The sequence below is a fragment of the Conger conger genome, chromosome 9 (genome assembly GCF_963514075.1).
Source record: "Conger conger chromosome 9, fConCon1.1, whole genome shotgun sequence".
In the NCBI taxonomy this organism is placed as follows: domain Eukaryota; kingdom Metazoa; phylum Chordata; class Actinopteri; order Anguilliformes; family Congridae; genus Conger; species Conger conger.
The window spans coordinates 31,377,057-31,396,114 of NC_083768.1; the positions used below are offsets into that span (position 1 = coordinate 31,377,057).

At 43.4% G+C, this 19,058-nt stretch overlaps 1 protein-coding gene across 7 annotated transcripts in view; it reads left to right on the top strand.

Annotated features, from left to right (window-relative positions):
• The window catches only part of LOC133136482 (microtubule-associated protein 4-like), a 46,395-nt gene extending 27,642 nt beyond the window's left edge, over positions 1-18,753 (top strand). For 4 of the 7 annotated variants that reach the window (XM_061253999.1, XM_061253998.1, XM_061253997.1 and 1 more), the window contains exons 7-17: positions 4,120-4,724; positions 6,668-6,895; positions 7,841-8,000; positions 8,834-8,896; positions 9,121-9,353; positions 10,329-10,400; positions 11,244-11,336; positions 11,818-11,896; positions 12,287-12,393; positions 13,643-13,781; positions 14,223-18,753. In XM_061253999.1, the coding sequence (XP_061109983.1) occupies positions 4,120-4,724; positions 6,668-6,895; positions 7,841-8,000; positions 8,834-8,896; positions 9,121-9,353; positions 10,329-10,400; positions 11,244-11,336; positions 11,818-11,896; positions 12,287-12,393; positions 13,643-13,781; positions 14,223-14,227 (1,784 nt within the window). In that variant the 3' untranslated portion in view covers positions 14,228-18,753. The remainder of the gene's footprint in view (positions 1-4,119; positions 4,725-6,667; positions 6,896-7,840; positions 8,001-8,833; positions 8,897-9,120; positions 9,354-10,328; positions 10,401-11,243; positions 11,337-11,817; positions 11,897-12,286; positions 12,394-13,642; positions 13,782-14,222) is intronic. The other 3 variants (XM_061254001.1, XM_061254002.1, XM_061254003.1) reach the window with 3 other exon arrangements.
• Positions 18,754-19,058: the final 305 nt, after the last annotated feature.

The following is a 19,058-nucleotide window of genomic DNA, read 5'->3' on the forward strand; positions in this document are numbered from 1 at the left end:
TATCTTTTGTCACTAAACATTCCTCTTTATTCCTGTTAAACTGCATTCATTTGCTAACATTCTTCTCTTTTTCAATATACTTTCTAGATTGTCTGGTTCTCTTCAGCAGTTCATTCACAAATTATTAGAATTTTTTTTTACTACTATTAAACTTCAAATACACCAGTGTGCATAGCTATTTCTAATCCAAATTGTTATATACTGTATAGCCCAATATAATGCAGAATTTAATGACACACTTTTTCCCTGTTTCTTTGCTGCCTGTCATGGAAACTGTATCTTTGCTTGGTGATTCTTGATGAAAACAGGTGAGCTCATCTTTACAACATTTCATTTTTTCACAAACACACACACACACACACACACACAGAGTGTTGTGGGATAGGTTGGACTTGGTGATGTCAGGATGTCAGTCTCATAATGATCAGCAGTGGCTCCTCCCTCACTACCCTTCTGCTCTCATCATCACATCAATATCCGGCCTTGTTTCTAATTCCTCCTTCCGTTTACTCCGGCTGTGCATGCAGCCCCTGCCATAGACAATCTGTTGCCGCAGAAACAAGAGGCAGCTACTGTGGAGATAATTGGACTCTGGGCTGCAAAAAAACAGTGGAGTTTGACATAGGGGGAGGCTGGAATTGGAATGCAATGATACCCACCAATCAGCTTAATTATTTCAGTAGATCTCCCAGCACCGCAGAGCGCAGGTCCACCATAACCCTAATCTCTTATCACTCTCACCTGTGTCTTTCATTCTTAACATTGATGAACAGAAATACCTCATTAAATGGTTCCCCAAAGCTGAAGAAGAAGCACGTTGTGATTACTGAATTTCTACCACACTAGGTACTAAGGCTAATTTGTCACATACATTCCTGCAGTAAAACTAATCTTGTCCTATTTCTACATTTAGGATTTTGATGAACACATTGGACTCATGCTGGCCAGTTAATGTACATCTGCCACTAAGCCTGTCTTACACACACAGAACGTGCAAGAATTACATGAAAGTTAACTGCTTTCTGCAATTATTGTAGTTAGGATAATTAGGATAAGTTCTGCTTTTTTCTATGCTATTATGGTGCTTTAAATTCCCTGAACCAGTATTTACCCCATCAAACCCTGTCGCACAGAGTCAGACATGCCCTTATCCATCTGCAGTCTCAGATAGCAGATAGACCGCTAATGACATCTTTCAGGTTTGCCAGGGAATATTGGTTCACAGTCCGTGAGAACTTTTCATAACCGTCTTTGCTCTGGTTTTGACTCACACACAAGGGATTTGTCCTTGTGTGTGACTGGAACCAGTCCATTTGAAAGGTTCAGTCACGGTAAAAAGTCATAAATGAGTGACATAGTCTTATCTCTTAATATAACTTCTTGTTGTAAACTCATCTTACAGCCGAACGTTGTTGAGTCCAAACATGTGCATTGTCTGGTATGAAACAGGGGAATCTGTTGTCCACCGCACTTATGTAATAAGGCCCATTGAGAAGCCTTTTGCGGTGATGTCACACAGTAACTTGAGAGAAGGGCTCTTTTTTCTGTTCCCAGCTGGAAAGAGGCAGCACTCTGAGGCAGAGAATGTGCTGTGTCTGGCCCTGTGACCCAATCTGATTGGTTGGTGGTGTGTCAGCATTTTTGCCCTCTGCGTGTAGCCTTTGTCCTGCATATGCACACATAAACACACCGGCTACACACAAGCACACACACACATACGTATGCCCATACAAACACACACACATAAACATGTGTGCACACAAGGAACTGATAAATAAAGTTTATACTCTTGTAGTTTGTGACAGGCACTGGGTCCTGAGCAGAGAAACACCCTTCACCCCTGTGGAAGGTACCAAGGGCTGTTTGGTTGCAATTATTGAAGCGCGAACAGCTTTTCAGATTAAGGGGGTAATTACTTTCTCACATGAGTGATATGGATGTTTACATTTTTTTATTATTATTTTTTTTATTTAAGTTTTGTGTTTACCCTTTGCTTAAATATCTGAAACCACTCACTGTGACAAATATGTAATAATAGCGGAAATCAGGAAGGGGGGGACAATTTTCTTGGCACTGTAGTTGCTATGACCGAATACACTGTAATACAAGTCACATTGTGTGTATAGTCCACGCTGCAGTAATAACAGCAGTTTTCCAGAAATAAAGTAGGATAATCTTCCCCTGATTGAAATGCACATGTGCCTTCCTTTCTGCTGTGGTGTGTTGTTTCTATGGCAACAAGCCTGGCTGCTTCTCAGTGTATGTAAGCCAAACATAGAGCACTAAACTGTAGATCTTAATGCAGGATTTAACCCTGAACTTACTGGCTTGGCCATTAGTTGCTTATCACTAGCTTTTGCCCTTCAATTCAGTCTGTTTTTTGGAAACTGGATTATTTCTCATGATTTTGAAAAGATATATTTGGAATTTTGTACTTTATTGATCAAGGAACTAAAAGACTGCAGTCACGTGTTTACCGTTGACCTCAGTGTCGAGTTCACCCTTCAATGGGGGTCTAAATTGGGGTGTCTTATTAGCTGACTGACAGGTGAAGTGATGTCATAATGGCACTGCTCCGCCTTCCTTGGTGCAGAATGCGGTTCTGCTCCTCCTTCAGAGCGAATGGAGGTCAGCCAGTTGTGTTCCTATGGTGACACGGCCTCTTATGAATGTGTGTGCCTGTGCTTGTGTTTCTGTGAGCGCAGAATTACTGGCTACTCACGCATGCACAGCAGTTGTCACCCTGACAAGAGCAGGAATGACAGGCATCAACAGAGGCTTTGTGTGAAAGCTGCCTAGAATTGCTATCTCTCTTTCTGTCTCTCTCTCACACTCACACATACATACACACTTTTCTATCTCACCCTTCTCTATCTCTATCTCAATTGTTATCTCTATCTCCCCTCTCTCCTTTTTCTCTATCTCTATCTCTTGCATGTCTGAATGGCAGCTATGCCTATGCCTACGTAGCTTGGCTACAGGAAAGTTTCAGTCAATCACAGCACTGAATCAGAATCACTGAATCACATAGCTGAATCAGAGAGTCATTGAACCACAGCACTGAATCAGAATCACTGAATCACATAGCTGAATCAGAGAGTCATTGAACCACAGCATTGAATCCGAGTTCAGCCGCGCTGAATTGGAGAGTCACCGAATGACAGTGCTTAATCAGCATGATCTTCCAATAGTCGCATTTTCATTAAAAGCATTTAAAGCATTGCCATTGGCTGCTTTTGAATCTGGTATTTACATTTAAATTACATGCCATGTCCCAACAAGCATGGTACAGGATAAAGGAAGATCATTTTGGGGAAGTTACAGAAGGTCAAGTCAAAGATGTGGCACGCAGCTCAGCTCAGGAAACCAAAGAGCCCTCTATACTCCGTGTAGCATCAGGATAGAGAGGGTGTTCCAGATGGTAGGAAACAGCTGTACTTTCAGGAGGCGGGGGCAGATGCACTATGGGGACGTACTGGGGCTGTTTGGGGGAGGGGCTTGCTATAGGGCCAGGGGATTGGGCCAGGTCTTCAGCAGTGATTGTTTACTGGTCTGTGCTTCCCATGCTGTGCGGCTCACAGCTGCGCGTGTATGTGGCAGTCCTCTCTGACTGGTGCAGCAGCTCCAAGCAGCCACCATTTTGACTGCATGTTCGCTGCCGGCCTGGACTCTGGAGCTCTGCAACCATCAATCACTCAGTCACGCTATTGCATCCCCTGTCAGTCAATTTACTCACTCAGGTGCTTGTTCAGTCATTTAGTGACTCACTCCCACTCACTCACTTACTTCGCAAGTCCCTCATTCACTGAAGTAGTCGCTTGCACAAGTCACCATTTGTTCCTTTTTTCACTTTTGATGCTTTGCCACGTGGTTTAATCCAGAGCAGAATAGTATGGTATTACACAGGCTGTTACACAGGCTATGGTTACATTGTCTACTGTTACATGAGCTACTGTTACATGGGCTACTTTTTAATCACATATTCACTGCGTCGAAGCTCTGAGAGACAATCTGGATACTGTGTTGTGTACACAAGTGAGTGTGTTCATAGTTTGGCTTGTGGTTTTGCTTTCAGTTCACATGTAGGGAGCTCATTTTTGCTTTTGCTTCCTCCCCCAGTGAAAACTGAGAAGGCTGACAAGCCAGAAAATGTGGAAAAGATGGATAGCTTCCCAAAGATGGAGAAACTAGACATGTTTGGGAAGACAGAGAAGCTGGAGATGAGGGACACACCGGAAAAGGCAGAAAAGATGGACAGCTTGCAGGTGAATGAGAAACGTGATGCGTTTGAGAAGACAGACGAGCTGGAAATGTTGGATAAAGAGCGTGATTTGCAAAAGGCAGATAAGGAGGAGGAATTAGAGAAAGACAAGACTGAGGAAGACAAGAAGGAGAAAGACAAGCCTAAGGAAGACAAGCCCGAGGAAGATAAGACTCAGAAAGACAAGATTGAGAAAGACGAGTCTGAAAAAATCAAGGTTGAGAAAGATGAACCTGAGAAAGACAAGATTGAGAAAGACAAGCCGGTGAAAGACAAGCCAGAGAAAGCGAATCAGCAGAAGACTAACAAAGCAACTGAGAAGCCCCAGAAGAAAGAAAACGGCATGAAGACTAGCAAAGTGACAGAGAAGGTGACCACCAAAGCAGCTGGTCGATCTGCAGCAGCTATTGGGACCCGTGCAGCACCGGGCAAGGACCTGCCCAGCCCTGATAAGAAGACAAAGGTAAGCCAGAGAAAGGAGGTGGAGAATGAGGGCCCTGCCATTCTGTGCTCTGCCATTTGCTGTGTGTGTGTGTGATCATGCAAATATAAGCAGTCCATCAGCTGCAGTGGTACGTGGTTGTTTTTAAAAGGACACCATGGGACCATAATGGAACTGCCCACCCCATACTCCTGCAGAGTATTGCAGTGTGGATGCAACTGTACAGTAAATAGTTCATTGGACCTTCTAAACTAGAGAGAACATTGGGTGTGCCAAATTTATGAATTATAAATTATTATTATAAATAAATAAATGGTGACAGTGGTACAGTGCCTACTTTTTTGGCTCTGTACTCCAGCACATTGGATTTTAAATGAAACAATTAATATGAGGTTAAAGTGCAGACTGTCACCCTTAATCTGAGGCTTTAGATATCCATATCAGGTGATCTGTTGGAATTACATCCCTTTTTCTATGTAGTCCCCCTATGGGACTAAAAGTAATTGGACAGTTGTTTCTTATTAGTCAGGCATATTCAACCGCATTTTTAGTTAAGGGATAATACGTTTTTTCAGTACTCTTGATTCTAGGTTTTTGATTGCCTTTGGACTGTTTTTGTTTTTATCAACATGAGGGTGAGAGTTGTGCCAATGAAAGTCAAGGAAGCCCTTATGAGGCTGAGAAATATGAAAGAAACAGTCAGAGACATAGACCAAACAATAGGCTTTCTGAAGCAAGCTGTTTGGAACATCATTAAGAAGAAAGAGAGCCCTGGTGTATGTTTAGGATCATTGCCTTTCTGTAAGATAAAGCAATGTCCAATGAGTTTGGAGGCATTTGATGGAACTTGAGCAGATAACATGCTTCTGTACACATCAGAATTGATATCAGCAGTTAGATTATCAATGAAGGCATGTGAGCCAGCACATATGGAAGCCATACCAGCCCAAACTATAACACTCCCACCACCATGTTTCACAGATGAGGGGGGTGCTTTGGTTCTTGAGTAGTTCCTCCACATTTTGCTCTTGCCATAACTGTGATACAATTTCTCATTTTTGCTCTGATCTGTCCATCTTTCCATAACTCTGCAGGCTTTTTTAGGTACTACTTTGTAAACCGTAACCTGGCCACCCTGTTTTTGCAGTGAACGAGTGGTATGCATCTTGCAGTGTAGCCTCTGTAGATTTGTTTGTGAAGTCTTCTGCAGAGAGTAGTCACTGACATCCTGAAGAGTGTTTCTGATCTGCCGGACAGCTGTTTGGGGGTTTTCATTCTTTCTTCAGACATCAGCTGTAGAGGTCTTCCTTGGCCTACCAGCCCCTTTGCAATTGCTGTGCTTGCCAGTGCTCTCTTTCTTCTTAATGATGTTCAAAACAGTTTATTTGGCAAGCCTATTGTTTGGTCTATTTTTATGGCTTCCTTGACTTTCATCTGGTCCTCATTTGAATTTGAATTGAATTGAATACACCTGACACATCAGAAACAGCTGGGAGGCCAACTGTCCAATTACATTTCATCCCCTAAAGTCTGGGGACTATGTATGAAAGGGGACAATATACAGGTCACCCAATATGGATTTAAATTCAATATAAAGATGAAAGTCTGAATTTTAATCTCATATCCATTGTTTCATTTCAAATCAAATGTGTTGAAGTACAGAGCTAAACGAAGAGAAATTGTTCTTCTGTCCAAATACTGCCCTGTATTTCCTGCTAAGCTTCATAAGCGTATGTGTGTATAAATATGAATGTGAATGGCCATTTCAAAGCGTCATTATTTAAAGTTCATTTATGATTAATTTGGCTTTTTTAATTGGCTGCTCTGATTGTGTTTCAAGCCGCTTTGCCGCTTTGCGTTGCTGCCATTATCACCCGTGTTTGCATTTTGTTTTGTTTTGTTTTGTTTTTACCCTCCTTTCCCCCCCCCCATTTTTTTTCTTGGCGACGGCGGCCTTCTCACAGCCGGCTGTTGGGCCTGCCAGGCCAAGCTCTGCCAAAACGCGGCCAACCTCGCTGCCCTCCGGGCCCGCCGCTCCCAAACGCCCTCTCCCTACCTCCAGCACCTCCTCCGCCCCCAGCAAAAAAATCCCTGCCCCCACCAAGGCCAACACCCCCCCCACTGGTGCCAAGCGGCCCATGCCCCCCGCTGCCAGCCGCCCCACCTCCACCACTCATGAAGCCAAGCCCAAGGTGAGTCCTGCTACACCCTCCCCCCAAGCACCTTCCCAACAGTGACTGCTGGGGTGCAGGAGCCCCCTCTTTGTCTCCTCCTCACTCTGAAAGCACCCCGCCAAGTACCCCGCACCCCCACCCCCTCTCTGTGGTCTCCGGGCCGCTAGTTTTGTTGTGGCCCCTGCCCTGGTTCTGACCCACCCCTCCCTCCTGACACCAGCTGCTGAGGTCTTAGCCCCCACTCACCTTTAAGGGGCCGTTCTGGCAATAGAAACACATGCAAACGATGGTGTTACAACAGAAGCCACGGGCAACCACAGGGAAAAGAACCGCTGCGGTGAGGAGCTGAAGATACGCAGCCTCTGTGGAGGGATGTAGGGATGTGTTCCAGTCCTGCACATTTCAAGATGCAGAAGAAAGTCCTGATTAGTTCTGCAGAGAATGAGGACCTCCTCCTTTTAGCCACAGAGGGAAGAGAAGATGAGCTTTTGATGAGCTTAGATTGTTAGATTGAAGATGAGCTTAGAGTGTTTTATATCTGTGAATGATGTATGTGCTGCAGCCCTCCTCATTAATCTGCTCATGTTTTCCCATTGGACAGGTGGTGCATAATAATAAATTAGTCCGCTGCAGTTGTCCGTCTCCCTCTGCTGGTGAACGTTTGTAACAACAGGTAGATTTCATGTTCAGTGGCAGTGCTGCACATACCGTATGATGTCAGGCAGGGCAAGCAAGCCCTAGAGTGAAAGGTTGAGTCAGCCACATTGTGGCTAATGTCTTGAGGACTGTATTAGAAATGTACCATGGTCAGTCGGTTGCTATGGTCTGCGTTTGATCCTGTTGTGAGGCTCAGAAATCAGGAGAGCCACAGGGCAGTGTGATGACTGTTCTCTTTGTTTCTCACTAACTCTTTTCTCTCCCTCTCCTTCATTCACCTCTTTCTGACTTTGCTTTTTTGTACAGACTGAAAGACCCCCTGTGTCAAAGGCCAACACGGTGAAATCCTCCACCCCTAAAAATGGGTCCCCCGCTACCACCACCACCTCTAAACCAGCCGGGGTGCCCCGTGTGCCCCTGTCCAATCGCACGGCCAGCAGCGCCCCTTCTCTGCGGCGCACTACGCGTGAGTCTCCTGTCACCTTCAACCCTCCCAAAGCTGCCCACACAATCATCAATCATCAAAGAAAAGAAAGTCGAGATGCATTTTTAACCTCCTGAGAAAAAGAGTTAAAAGCGTTGAAGTATTGTACATTTTTTGACATAATACGTGTGTCTTCGATAACAAAAACATTGCAGTGAAAATATTTTCAAAATACTGCCTACATTTTATTTTATTTAATAGAATGTCCCTTATGTTAAGAGAAATACTGCATAGAGCTCAGGGAAGCCAAAATGTAATGTCCTTGTTCATGAGGATAAAACACACACTCACAGTACACCCCAGCCATCAGGTGAGAGAGACCAGGAGAGACTCATCAGTGACCAGTGATCTCAATACATGTGGGAACATGTCATTTCATACTGCTGACTAGCACTTATATTTAACAGAAGTTAACAACTTACTGTAACCTGTAGTGATCTTATATCATTTAAAATTATTTATACTATTTTAAATAAGTTTTTACTTTTCTCTATAAAGTATTCTGGGCTGCTTTTTGTATGACACAAATTATTATTATTATTATTATTATTATTGTTATTGTTATTATTATTAGTATGGTGGTGGTGGTGTATGGTGGTGGTTTGAGTTTTTGTATGGTGGTGGTTTGAGATTTTCATGAAAGCCAGAATGAGCTCATCTCATCTGACAGAAGATTTATGGCTGAGTAAATAGTCTGACATCTCATTTACATTATCAGATGAAAGCCAGGCGGTAGCAAACACACAGATGACCCAGGTCTTTCTCAGTGCTGTATTATCCACTCTCTCTAATCCCAAATGCGCTCTGCTTCACAGTCCCCAAGACCGAGAACAAAGCGGGCGAGACCAAGAAGCTCAGCACTCTAAAGACCACGACGGGTAGAGCCCTGTCCTTATCCTCAGTCCTCTGTCTGTCTGTCTCTCTATCTGTCTCCCGGCCTGTCTGCCTGCCTGCCTACCTGCACAATGTAATCACACAGAATTAACATATAGCATTCATAGCAGAGTAAAACAATAACACAAAGAGCACAAAGGGGGGGGGGGGAAGAGTGCTTAGAATCGACAAAGACTGTATTTAAAACTCTCTCTCCCCCTCCCTGCAGCAGACAGTAGTCGCCCCAGAAGCAGCCCTGGCACTGGGGTCAGCAGTATGGCCCGCAGCCGCCCCACAAAACCCCCCACCCCCGCCTCTACGGTGCCGGACAGGAAGGCCCCTGGCCCTCGGGCCCCTCGGTCCTCTGCCCGCCCCAGCACCGGCCCCTCACCTGACATCAAGAACGCCCGCTCCAAGATCGGCTCCACCGACAATATGAAGCACCAACCTGGTGGGGGCAAGGTGGGGAGAGATGGATGAGGGCTGTGTGTGTGTGTGTGTGTGTGTGTGTGTGTGTGTGTGTGTGTGTGTGTGTGTGTGTGTGTGTGTGTGTGTGTGTGTGTGTGTGTGTGTGTGTGTGTGTGTGTGTGTGTGTGTGCGCAAGAAATATGAGCACCATGCTGTCACAGAACCTGTTTATTTCACAGGACAGAACGTATATACTCACTCCATGCTGTCATCATGTTGGCTTTGTTCTGTGTAGCTATGTACCTGTCTTGTGTCCTTTCCTCTTCTTTGCTGTAGCTGTGGTATCAGATGACCTTAGTAACACTGGCCCGGGTCTTACCCACCGTACCCACACCATGGTTAATCCATTAGCCTTACCCGCGCACGTTCATCATGCTTTTTTCTCCTAGAGCTTCCTCTCTCATTTCTCTCTCTCTACTAATCCTCTCTAATGTCTGTGCACTTCTCTCTAGACTCACAGAGGCTTGTGCTCATCTTATTGTCTTCATGTCTTATTGTCCTGTGACCCCTGTCTCAAGTGTCTAAACTGTCTGCAAAACACCCCTGTATGGAAGCTAATGCTTTTTGCTTGGTTTCACCATGTTAGATATTGAATATTGCCTTTGAATATACAGTATTAGGAATGTTGCAGAACTGAAGTGTTATGTGTATGTATTTTGATGGTTCTCCACCACATTAAAATGAACACTAACACTAACTTCATCCAGATAGAGACGATTGGAATGAATCTCATCATTCTGCCTTACCGTCCACTCTCACTCTACTCTTCCTCAATGTCTCTCTCAACTTTTCCTCAGTGCCCCCCCCCTCTCTGTTTATTTCCCTAACTACTCTTCCTGTATGCATTCCCTTGCCTGCTTCTTTTACCCCCTTCCCCCCCTTCTTTACCCCCCCTCCCTCCCTCTCTTGGCCCCCCAGTGCACTGCACTCTCCTGTGTGGTATTGACCTGGGGGTGGTTGTCTCCCCAGGTTTCATCAGCACAGGGCAGGACTGACACCCTGGCAAAATGCCCCCTCTCCAAAGAGACCAGCCAGGGCAAAGTGAGTCCATTCCATCTCTCCCCCTCACTCTTTATTTTGTTCCGTTGTTTTCTCTCCTTTTCTGTAGACTCCTATCAGTCCCTTGTCCCTTCCTCTCCTCTACTTCCACGACCTGTCCATCTTTCTCTGCTCCCTCTCTGCCAACAAGCATCTGCTACCAGACATCTGCCTGTATTTCACAAGCACCTCCAAGAAATACATTTCTGTGTGACCAAAACGTCAAACCTGAGTGCGTAATCTTCTGTTATGGTGTGAGTTCCTGACTGGCAGTGTGCTTGATCTGAGCTCAATAGTCATCCTGACTGAAGTAACCTTTGCTACTGTTATTATTCCTTTTTAGAAGAGTGTTTATTGATTTATCTTCTCTGTTGATGTTATGAGTATTTATTGATTTACTTTATATGTTGATGATGTCAGTGCATTTGTTGAATAATCCTGTATGTTGACGTTGTGAGTATATTTATTGAGTTATCTCACATGTTAATGGCTGTACATATGGTCAGGAGTAAACCCTACATAGGGATTGATGGGGATTGGTCTCATGTGACAGGGAGGGGTGTGTGAGTGGGATTGATCTCGTGTCACAGGGAGGGGGGTGTGAGTGGGATTGATCTCGTGTCACAGGGAGGGGGGTGTGAGTGGGATTGATCTCGTGTCACAGGGAGGGGGGTGTGAGTGGGATTGATCTCAGGGCACAGGGAGCGGTGTGTGTGGGCTCTTGTGAGAGTGCATGTATAGCTGTGTATGTTATAGAAGCTTCTGCTAACCTCTCCCAGCACCCAGCACCCCTAACCCGGGCTCCCCTGGTGATACCGCCCTCTCTCCTGCGATGCTGTGTTATAGGTTCAGATAGTCAACAAAAAGGCGGACTTCAGCCATATTACCTCACGCTGTGGCTCCAAGGACAATATGAAGCATGTTCCCGGGGGGGGAAATGTAAGTGCATGGCAGACTGTGATGCTCCCCACACTGATACACTAAACACATCAATCCCATCGAGACATTACACTGTAATCTGTAACACAGCAAAGATCAATCCCATAGAGTCATTACACTGTAATCTGTAACAGAGCAAAGATCAATCCCATAGAGTCATTACACTGTAATCTGTAACACAGCAAAAATCAATCCCATAGAGTCATTACACTGTAATCTGTAACACAGCAAAGATCAATCCCATAGATACATTACACTGTAATCTGCGTAATGCCCTCATTTCGCCGATCTCAGTCTTTTCCATCTTTCACTCTCCCTTTCCTTCACTCTTTCGTTCTCTCTCCCCCTCTCAATTTTTCAACTCAAATGCATAATTTGCATGACATAGTTCAGACTGCAGTGTGCACGATAGTCTCTAGTCAGTTATGCTGGGGGTTTCACAGCACCGCAGTTCATTTTATTTCTATGTATTTTGTCATAGATCCAGATTCTGAACAAGAAAGTAGACTTGAGCAAAGTTACCAAGTGTGGCACCAAGGACAATATCAAGAATAAACCAGGTGAAATGCTTCTTGCACCAACAGCTCTTGACTTGTAGCACAGACTGTGAAGTGTTGTAGCTGCACATTGGCTTACGCGTGGTTCTGTCTATCATGAAAATAACACGCTGGCCATCTGTGAACTGGCTAGTTACTATATGACTGACGTTAATCTCTGGGGCATATTTGCAATATTATATAACTTCAGAGCAGAAAACAGGTAGCATTATACAGAGGGAAACCAAGCAAATGAGATGCATCATGTGATATATCAGATGGTACAAGGTTAGATTAAATACATATATTAAGCCTGTTCTCGCCATTATCTTATGTTACCGTATGTTAAGTTATGTTAAAGGTCCCATATTATTTCTTAGTTATTCCTCTTGTAAATGACCATGTCTCCTGTAGGAAGTGGTGATGTGAAAATCCAATCCCACAAGGTCAACAACAAAGTTCCGTCCAAAGCCGGGTCAATGGATAACATGAACCATGAGTCAAAGGACAGCCTCGCCAAGGTGAGGTCATGCATTCAGGTCGTCATGGTTACATTGTGTCCTTGCACAAAAACACCTAGACTGGGCAGTGACTGGATAAAGAGGTGTATCACTTCATGGCACTACAGCTAGGCAGCACTATACAGTTACTGTAGGCAGCACGGTATAGCTGGGCAGCACTGTATAGTTAGTCAGCATTATACATACCCTGAGTCCACTGTTTAGTTCGGTAGTATTGTACAGTTGAGCAATACTGTTGTGACTTTAAGGTTACTCGTGAAATACATCCTTGTCTTTTGCAACTATCCATGTTGCTTTTTTTACCTTATGTTGTATCCATGCATATTCATTGTATTGCATTACATTAAATTCATTCACCTAGATTCACCAAGAATATTACCCTAATGCTCACCAAACATTTGTACAACCCTCTCACCTGATCAGGCATACGCCTGTGGTTCTTTGCTGTTGTTCATTGAATGTAGTTCAATGCTCATTAGGGTAGTTTTGCATAACTTAGTTTAGTGTTCACTGATGCCACTTTCACAACGAAGCAACCACCAGAGTAAAACCTGTGCTTACCTTTGGTGTAAAAGGGTTAACCCACCTGATCCGACCAGGGGCCCGCGACCCTGCTTACCCTGCTTATTAACACGGGTTGCATGTGGGTTGGCTTCGGTACGACGTTGACCTCAATCTTTTCATGTGTTTCACTGGCCCAAATTTCCTGAATCGGTGCACCAAGTCTTACAACTGCCCTCATGCTATGGATACTGTATTTATGTAAATATATATTATCTTTTCACAAGCTAGACTCACAGCTATATTCACACAAGAAGAGGATTGTTGGTTGTCACAGGTAAATACAGTATCTAATGGTGAATAAAATTTTGGTGAGAAAGTTTTGGTTTGGCTGTTGATTCAGGAGTTAACATACTGGGTTAAACCAGCATAATGGCAAACTACATTATATATCTGCTAGCCAGCTGGCTACTGAAACCATTTGCACAGTAGAAGCGAAGCGTGCCAGTCAAGCTAGTGCTTCTCTAAGTGCCATTTCAACTTGTCTTTAATTCCAGTCTTTGCTGGAAACAGAAAGTGTACAGAAGACTAAACTTGCAGACCCGGGTCTTGTGTGAATGGTGTGGACCCGGTAATCTGTGACTATAGTGTGGTGTGAATGGATTAAACACGCTGATCCTGCATGCTATATTTGATGTCAACTCCAAGTTTTGGTATGACACTGTGCACTTGTGCTGTTTACTAACAGGGAGATGGAGCTCCCTCTAGTGGTGCCCAGGACACTGCACCAGAAATAATAGCCCAGGACAACGGCCTGACACAGACGGCCAGTCTGGTTGAAGGGTTTTGGGACCCCCAGGGCCCGGACACACGCATTCCTGAGACAAGTACGTGCACTTTTCCCCTTTGGCGATTCCTCCTCCATCTTCCCTACCCTGTCTCACAGCAGGAGGGCTGAACCACGACTCAGAGCCCTGTCTTCCCAGGCTGTGAAGTTTAAAATAAGGAGTTTGGAGAGAGCCGGTACACACTGCAGCTCAGTGGCATGGTATTTGGAATTAAATTCCCTTCCACACTTTCTTTAATTTTGATCATTAGAAGAGTGACAGATGTTGGTAAATAATTTCTTCTTTATCCATAAAAATGTTTTTTATGGATTTTACAGTTTTACAGATGTTCCACTTAAAATCCCATAAATGCAAACCGTTTTTGGCTTTTACTTTTCAGACAATAAAGGCAGCCATGTTGTCAGTCTTAATATTTTTGTCTGTCTCCCGCTCTATGCTCTTTCTCTCTTTTTCCTCATCTTCCCTCTCTTTTCTCTGCAGATTGAGGCGCTGAAGGTGCGTTTTGCTGAAACAACCTGGCCCCACCTGCCTGCAGTGCAGCCCTCTCTCAGTGATTCTCTTGGGTCTGCCAGCTCCCCCTCCCCCTCCTGTCGCCCCTCCTTCTCAACAACACGCTAGCATGACGAGGAACTCCATCTCCGTCTTCTCAGCTCCCACACTAACACACACACACGCAAACACACACGCACGCAGGAACATACACACTTTTCACACCTCCACCTTCCGCCAAAAATGCGACACACTAAGTTAGAAACGTTTAGATTGAACGGTAGTCTATGACTCACATACGTCTGTGTGTTTGGTGTCCATGTTTGCATAATTAGTGTAACAGATGAACTGTGTTCTGATTTCTTTACCTCTTCTTTGTTGCACTTTGTTTCCATTTCCGTTTTCTAATGAAGGAAATCAGTCCTTGCCGAGTGGGCACACAGAATCGTACACGCACGGCGATGTCGTGAAGGAACGCTGGGAAAATGGCCGTCTGGGCAGGCGTGAGCTCACTGGTCACACGACTCAGACTTTCCCAAGATATTATTGTAATTAGAATGTGGAAGGGACAGGCTTTTCCCCATCACTACTGTCACTAAGACACGTGTACACCCAGTGGTGCAGTTACACAGACAGGCTTGCGGCTGTGAGTATGTGAACGGGGATAAACTAGCATTCTGAAAAAGTGAGGGAGAGTCAGAGGTTATTCATTCTGCCTGTGATACTTGTACTGAATGAAAAAAGGCAAGTGTTCCCATGCCCAGGCAGAAATGAAGGGATCTGTGTTTAATAGAAGGGCCAGGGCAAGCAGGTAAGCTTTTACTTTATTGTGATTAAAATGTATTGTGAACATGAAAATAACCCCTAAAAGGATATGTCGAGTATGGGCTGCCCCCTTGTAGAGGCAAAGGGACTCTATACCTAAAAAGACAGAGACAGAAGACCAATAATATTGTTTAGCCTAGCAGACTCATAAACCTTAGAGCCACAATACTTCAATTAATTAACTGTGACTTGATTTGTGTGACTATTGCTTCTCTCTTGCCCATGCATTAGGGCATATGTTTTTTTTATTAATTAATTAATTAATTAATGGGAATGGCCATAGATTAATATTTCTGAAGAATGTCATGCAATATAGGCAATATTATGTCTGTGTGGTGGGTGGGGGTTCCTTAAAGGCATACTATTCTGGATTTTTCATTGAAAATTTTATAAAACAAACATGCTCAGACATTACTAAGATACACTGGCGACATGAGTCTGTGTTGACGTCTGCCCAATACCTTGCCTATCTGCTTGTATTTCTTATTCTAAAAACCTTTTAGGACATTTCTGGGTGTGGCCTTTTCTGTGCTGTATCTGACTAAGCTCATATGCTCTATGGTCCAATAGAAGAAGAAGGTGGAGGAGGGCAAGAGGAGACATGTATGGATTGGCTACTACTGTAGTGATCTGGGTTTGTGAGAGATAGCTTTGGTGGCAAACCATTACGCAAGTGTTAGGAGAACGGTATAATTTTGCATCGATGTATGCATTTTGCATACTTTTGACTGACTGCTATGACTGCAGCTATTACTGCATTTTTTTAAAGAGACGTGCAGCAGTCTGCACAATGTTAGCTACAAACCCTCCTGGCAAAGCTAGCCAGAGTAAAATATCTGTTCCAGATCCACTAAGCTAAAGCTGGCTATGCAGTAATGCTGGCTACTTTGCTGCATATGACAGCAAAGTGGGTTTTTGCTATCGAAAATGTCAGTCAAGCATTTTGGTAGAGCTATGCTTGCAATTGACTGCTTGACTGGTATGAATGAGCTATTTTTGAAAGAGATGCTAGAACTTAGTTAACTATAGCTACTAACTATAACTAAATACAAACACAAGTAATATCAGTTAAATAGCTAGCCAAATGAATTATTAGACTGTGGTCATCCTGGAGGTGTAGGCGGGGTTGAGAATGGGGCCGTAGACGTTTTTTGTGTGTAAACATAGGAGGGAAGCAAGGAAAGAAATCCTGCATAGTATGCATTTAAAGCTGAAGAGGGCTGTCACATCTACAGTATCTTGCACTTGTCTTGTATCAGTAGTAGGCCGTCTGTACGCTTTCAATATCTGTAGCAAAGGGGTGATAATAATGTAACGCTGCAACTGTGGAAAGAGTGTGATGGGATGTCACAATGGGCACATTCACATTAATTAATATTACAAATACATAAATACATTTAGGGTGCATTTTTGCATACACTTCCTTCAGTGCCTTGAGGGAGGGGGGGTTGGAGGGGGTGGAGAGAGCTTTGCCTGGCTGGGGGCAGAAAGAGGGAGAGGAGCAGTAGAGAGAGAGCAAGAACAGAGGGAATATCCAGCTGTAAATCTGAAACAAGCTTGAGGGAGGCGTGAGGACTAAGGCTATCTGATAAAACATGCAGATCTGTGTGTGTGTGTGTGTGTGTGTGTGTGTGTCTGTGCGCATACCTGCACATGCACATGTGAGCACGTGTGACTCCTGTTCCCACTGCTTCTGACTGCTGCTTAAGCTGTTAAGACCATATTGTATACTTTAGCATGCCCTAAGTATAACTATGTGCACCTATATTCACGTATACTAAAGTTAACAAAAGTATATGTCAGCATGCATTCATTCTATACACTTTAATTTTTAATATATAAGTGTAGTAGAGTATAAAAGAGTAAATTTCAAGTACACTTCAGCATACTATTTTGATCACATGTGAACCTACCTTCATCACTCCAGATTAGCAAGAGAAATACACGAGACATGAGGCATCTGCAGTCGGACCCCATAGTCTGTATAGTGCTCCACCATTATACAGAGTAATGCTAAGAATGCAGAGCTAAGGACCGGAATTATTACAAAGTAGCACCTTAATTTAATGTATTTGTTAGAGGCTTCTGTTAGGAGAATGTGCATCCCTCCCTAAACACACTGGCATAATGGTAGAGGACCCCTTTTCACCAAGTGAAGGAAACTAAAGCTGATGACATGCTGAAAAATAGTTGCAACACAAATATGAGTTTTTAAATAATGTTTTTAAGTTTTGCATTTTTGTAAAGCAACATAGAGGTGATCATTTTTGACTGATAAGATTGGAGAATCCAAACTATTTCAGTAAAAATGCCTGCACAAAAGATTTAAAATATACTTTGATGTAGTATTTTTAGATATCTGCCTTGTGAAGTACAACATGAGTGGATGCTGAATGTATGGTGGTTCCCCTTGTGCTGGGTGGGCTCACTGCCGCAGCTACTCAGCTTTGTGTCCCTGGTGCAGTGGCCCTTAGACTGATTTTAGTGCCTGCCTCACCCTCATTCATATTCCATGATGTTTCTAATAGTTTTCACACTTCTGTCTGTCTTCACACAGTTGTATATAAATGTATGTCTTATAAATACACTATCACCATGGAAAAAAAAAAAAAAACTTTTTAGGGGCTTATGTATTTTAAGTGCAGCTGTAACATTAATTTACCTTTAACTATTCTGGACTCTTGAGAGTGTTTTTTCCCCCCTGAAAGTCAGTGTTTGTCTCTTTTGAAAAAGGGCTGAAGTAAAAGAATGTTTTTTAATCAAAATGTATTAGTGTAGATATACTGCAGTTTATGTTTTTGTTTTTTTTCCTGACCACTACAAGGGGTACCTGACATTTTATTACAGAGGCTAACAGACAAGAGTGTTCTGTCTCTCTGACTCTTTGCTTTGGCAGTACACCACAGTCTATTCCTCTTACACCCAATTTTAAAAGCCATTTACGTATACATTACTATTAATATCAGTGTGCCACGTGGGAATTGAAGACCCCCTTGGATATTAAGTGGGCAGAGCGATGAGGAGTAATAATACAACAGAGTTGGTCTGAAGTGTCTGAGATGAAACTCTTGTCAGTTGACCTGTTCATATTGAAGATCCCACGTTCTGCAGTGTGCTCCTGGAAAAGTAGTGAGGAGCTTCCCTTTCATACATACTACAGCACTCTGAGTGTCTACACGCACTAATAGAACACACAAGAAGAGCATGTAGAAGACAATGGATTTGTTAGGTATATTCTGTCATATACAGGATTCAGTTCTTTTTCCTTTCATTTGGAACTTTTATTGTATGGCTTGAATGAGATGATTATTATTGTTAATTGTTAACTAGTGATGTGCTATTAATCATGTAATAAAATATAAAAAAAAATGTGTTTGTCTAGTTCTTTAGGCTACATAGTGCTGTTAAGCTTACTGGGATTCAAAAAACGGAATCTGAGACGATAAGATTACAGTTACACAGTTCCTGTTCAGGGTTTACCGTTGCAATTGAATACACAGCAAATATATTTAAAGGTGCAATAGTTAATTTTGGACTCCTAACGGTCAAGAGAGAAATTCTCTGAAGGCACCTACAGGTAGTGTTGCTTTCGTCAACGAAAATTATGATGAAATATCTTCGTCAACGAACCTTTATCACGTGATGAAAACGAGACGCAACGAAGATGCTGGTCACGTGACGATAACAATAATAAAATGTGTAATGCCGTTTTGTTGACGAATAAAAACGAGACGAAAATGTGGTTTACAAAATAAAAACTGCTAAAATGTCTCAGTTTTTATTATCATTATTTTGCCTGAGCGACGTCACTTCCTCGATCCCAACGAGCGGTATTATTTCATTTGAGAAGATGCGGCTGCGGTGGGTTATCACTTGATAAGCACAGCTTAATAAATAAAGGTGACACAGAGAAAGAGACCAATGGCCGCCCAGCCGAAACGACATTTGGACACACTTTCGTTACATAGACGTGGAAAAGAAAACGGAATGTGTTGTGGAAAA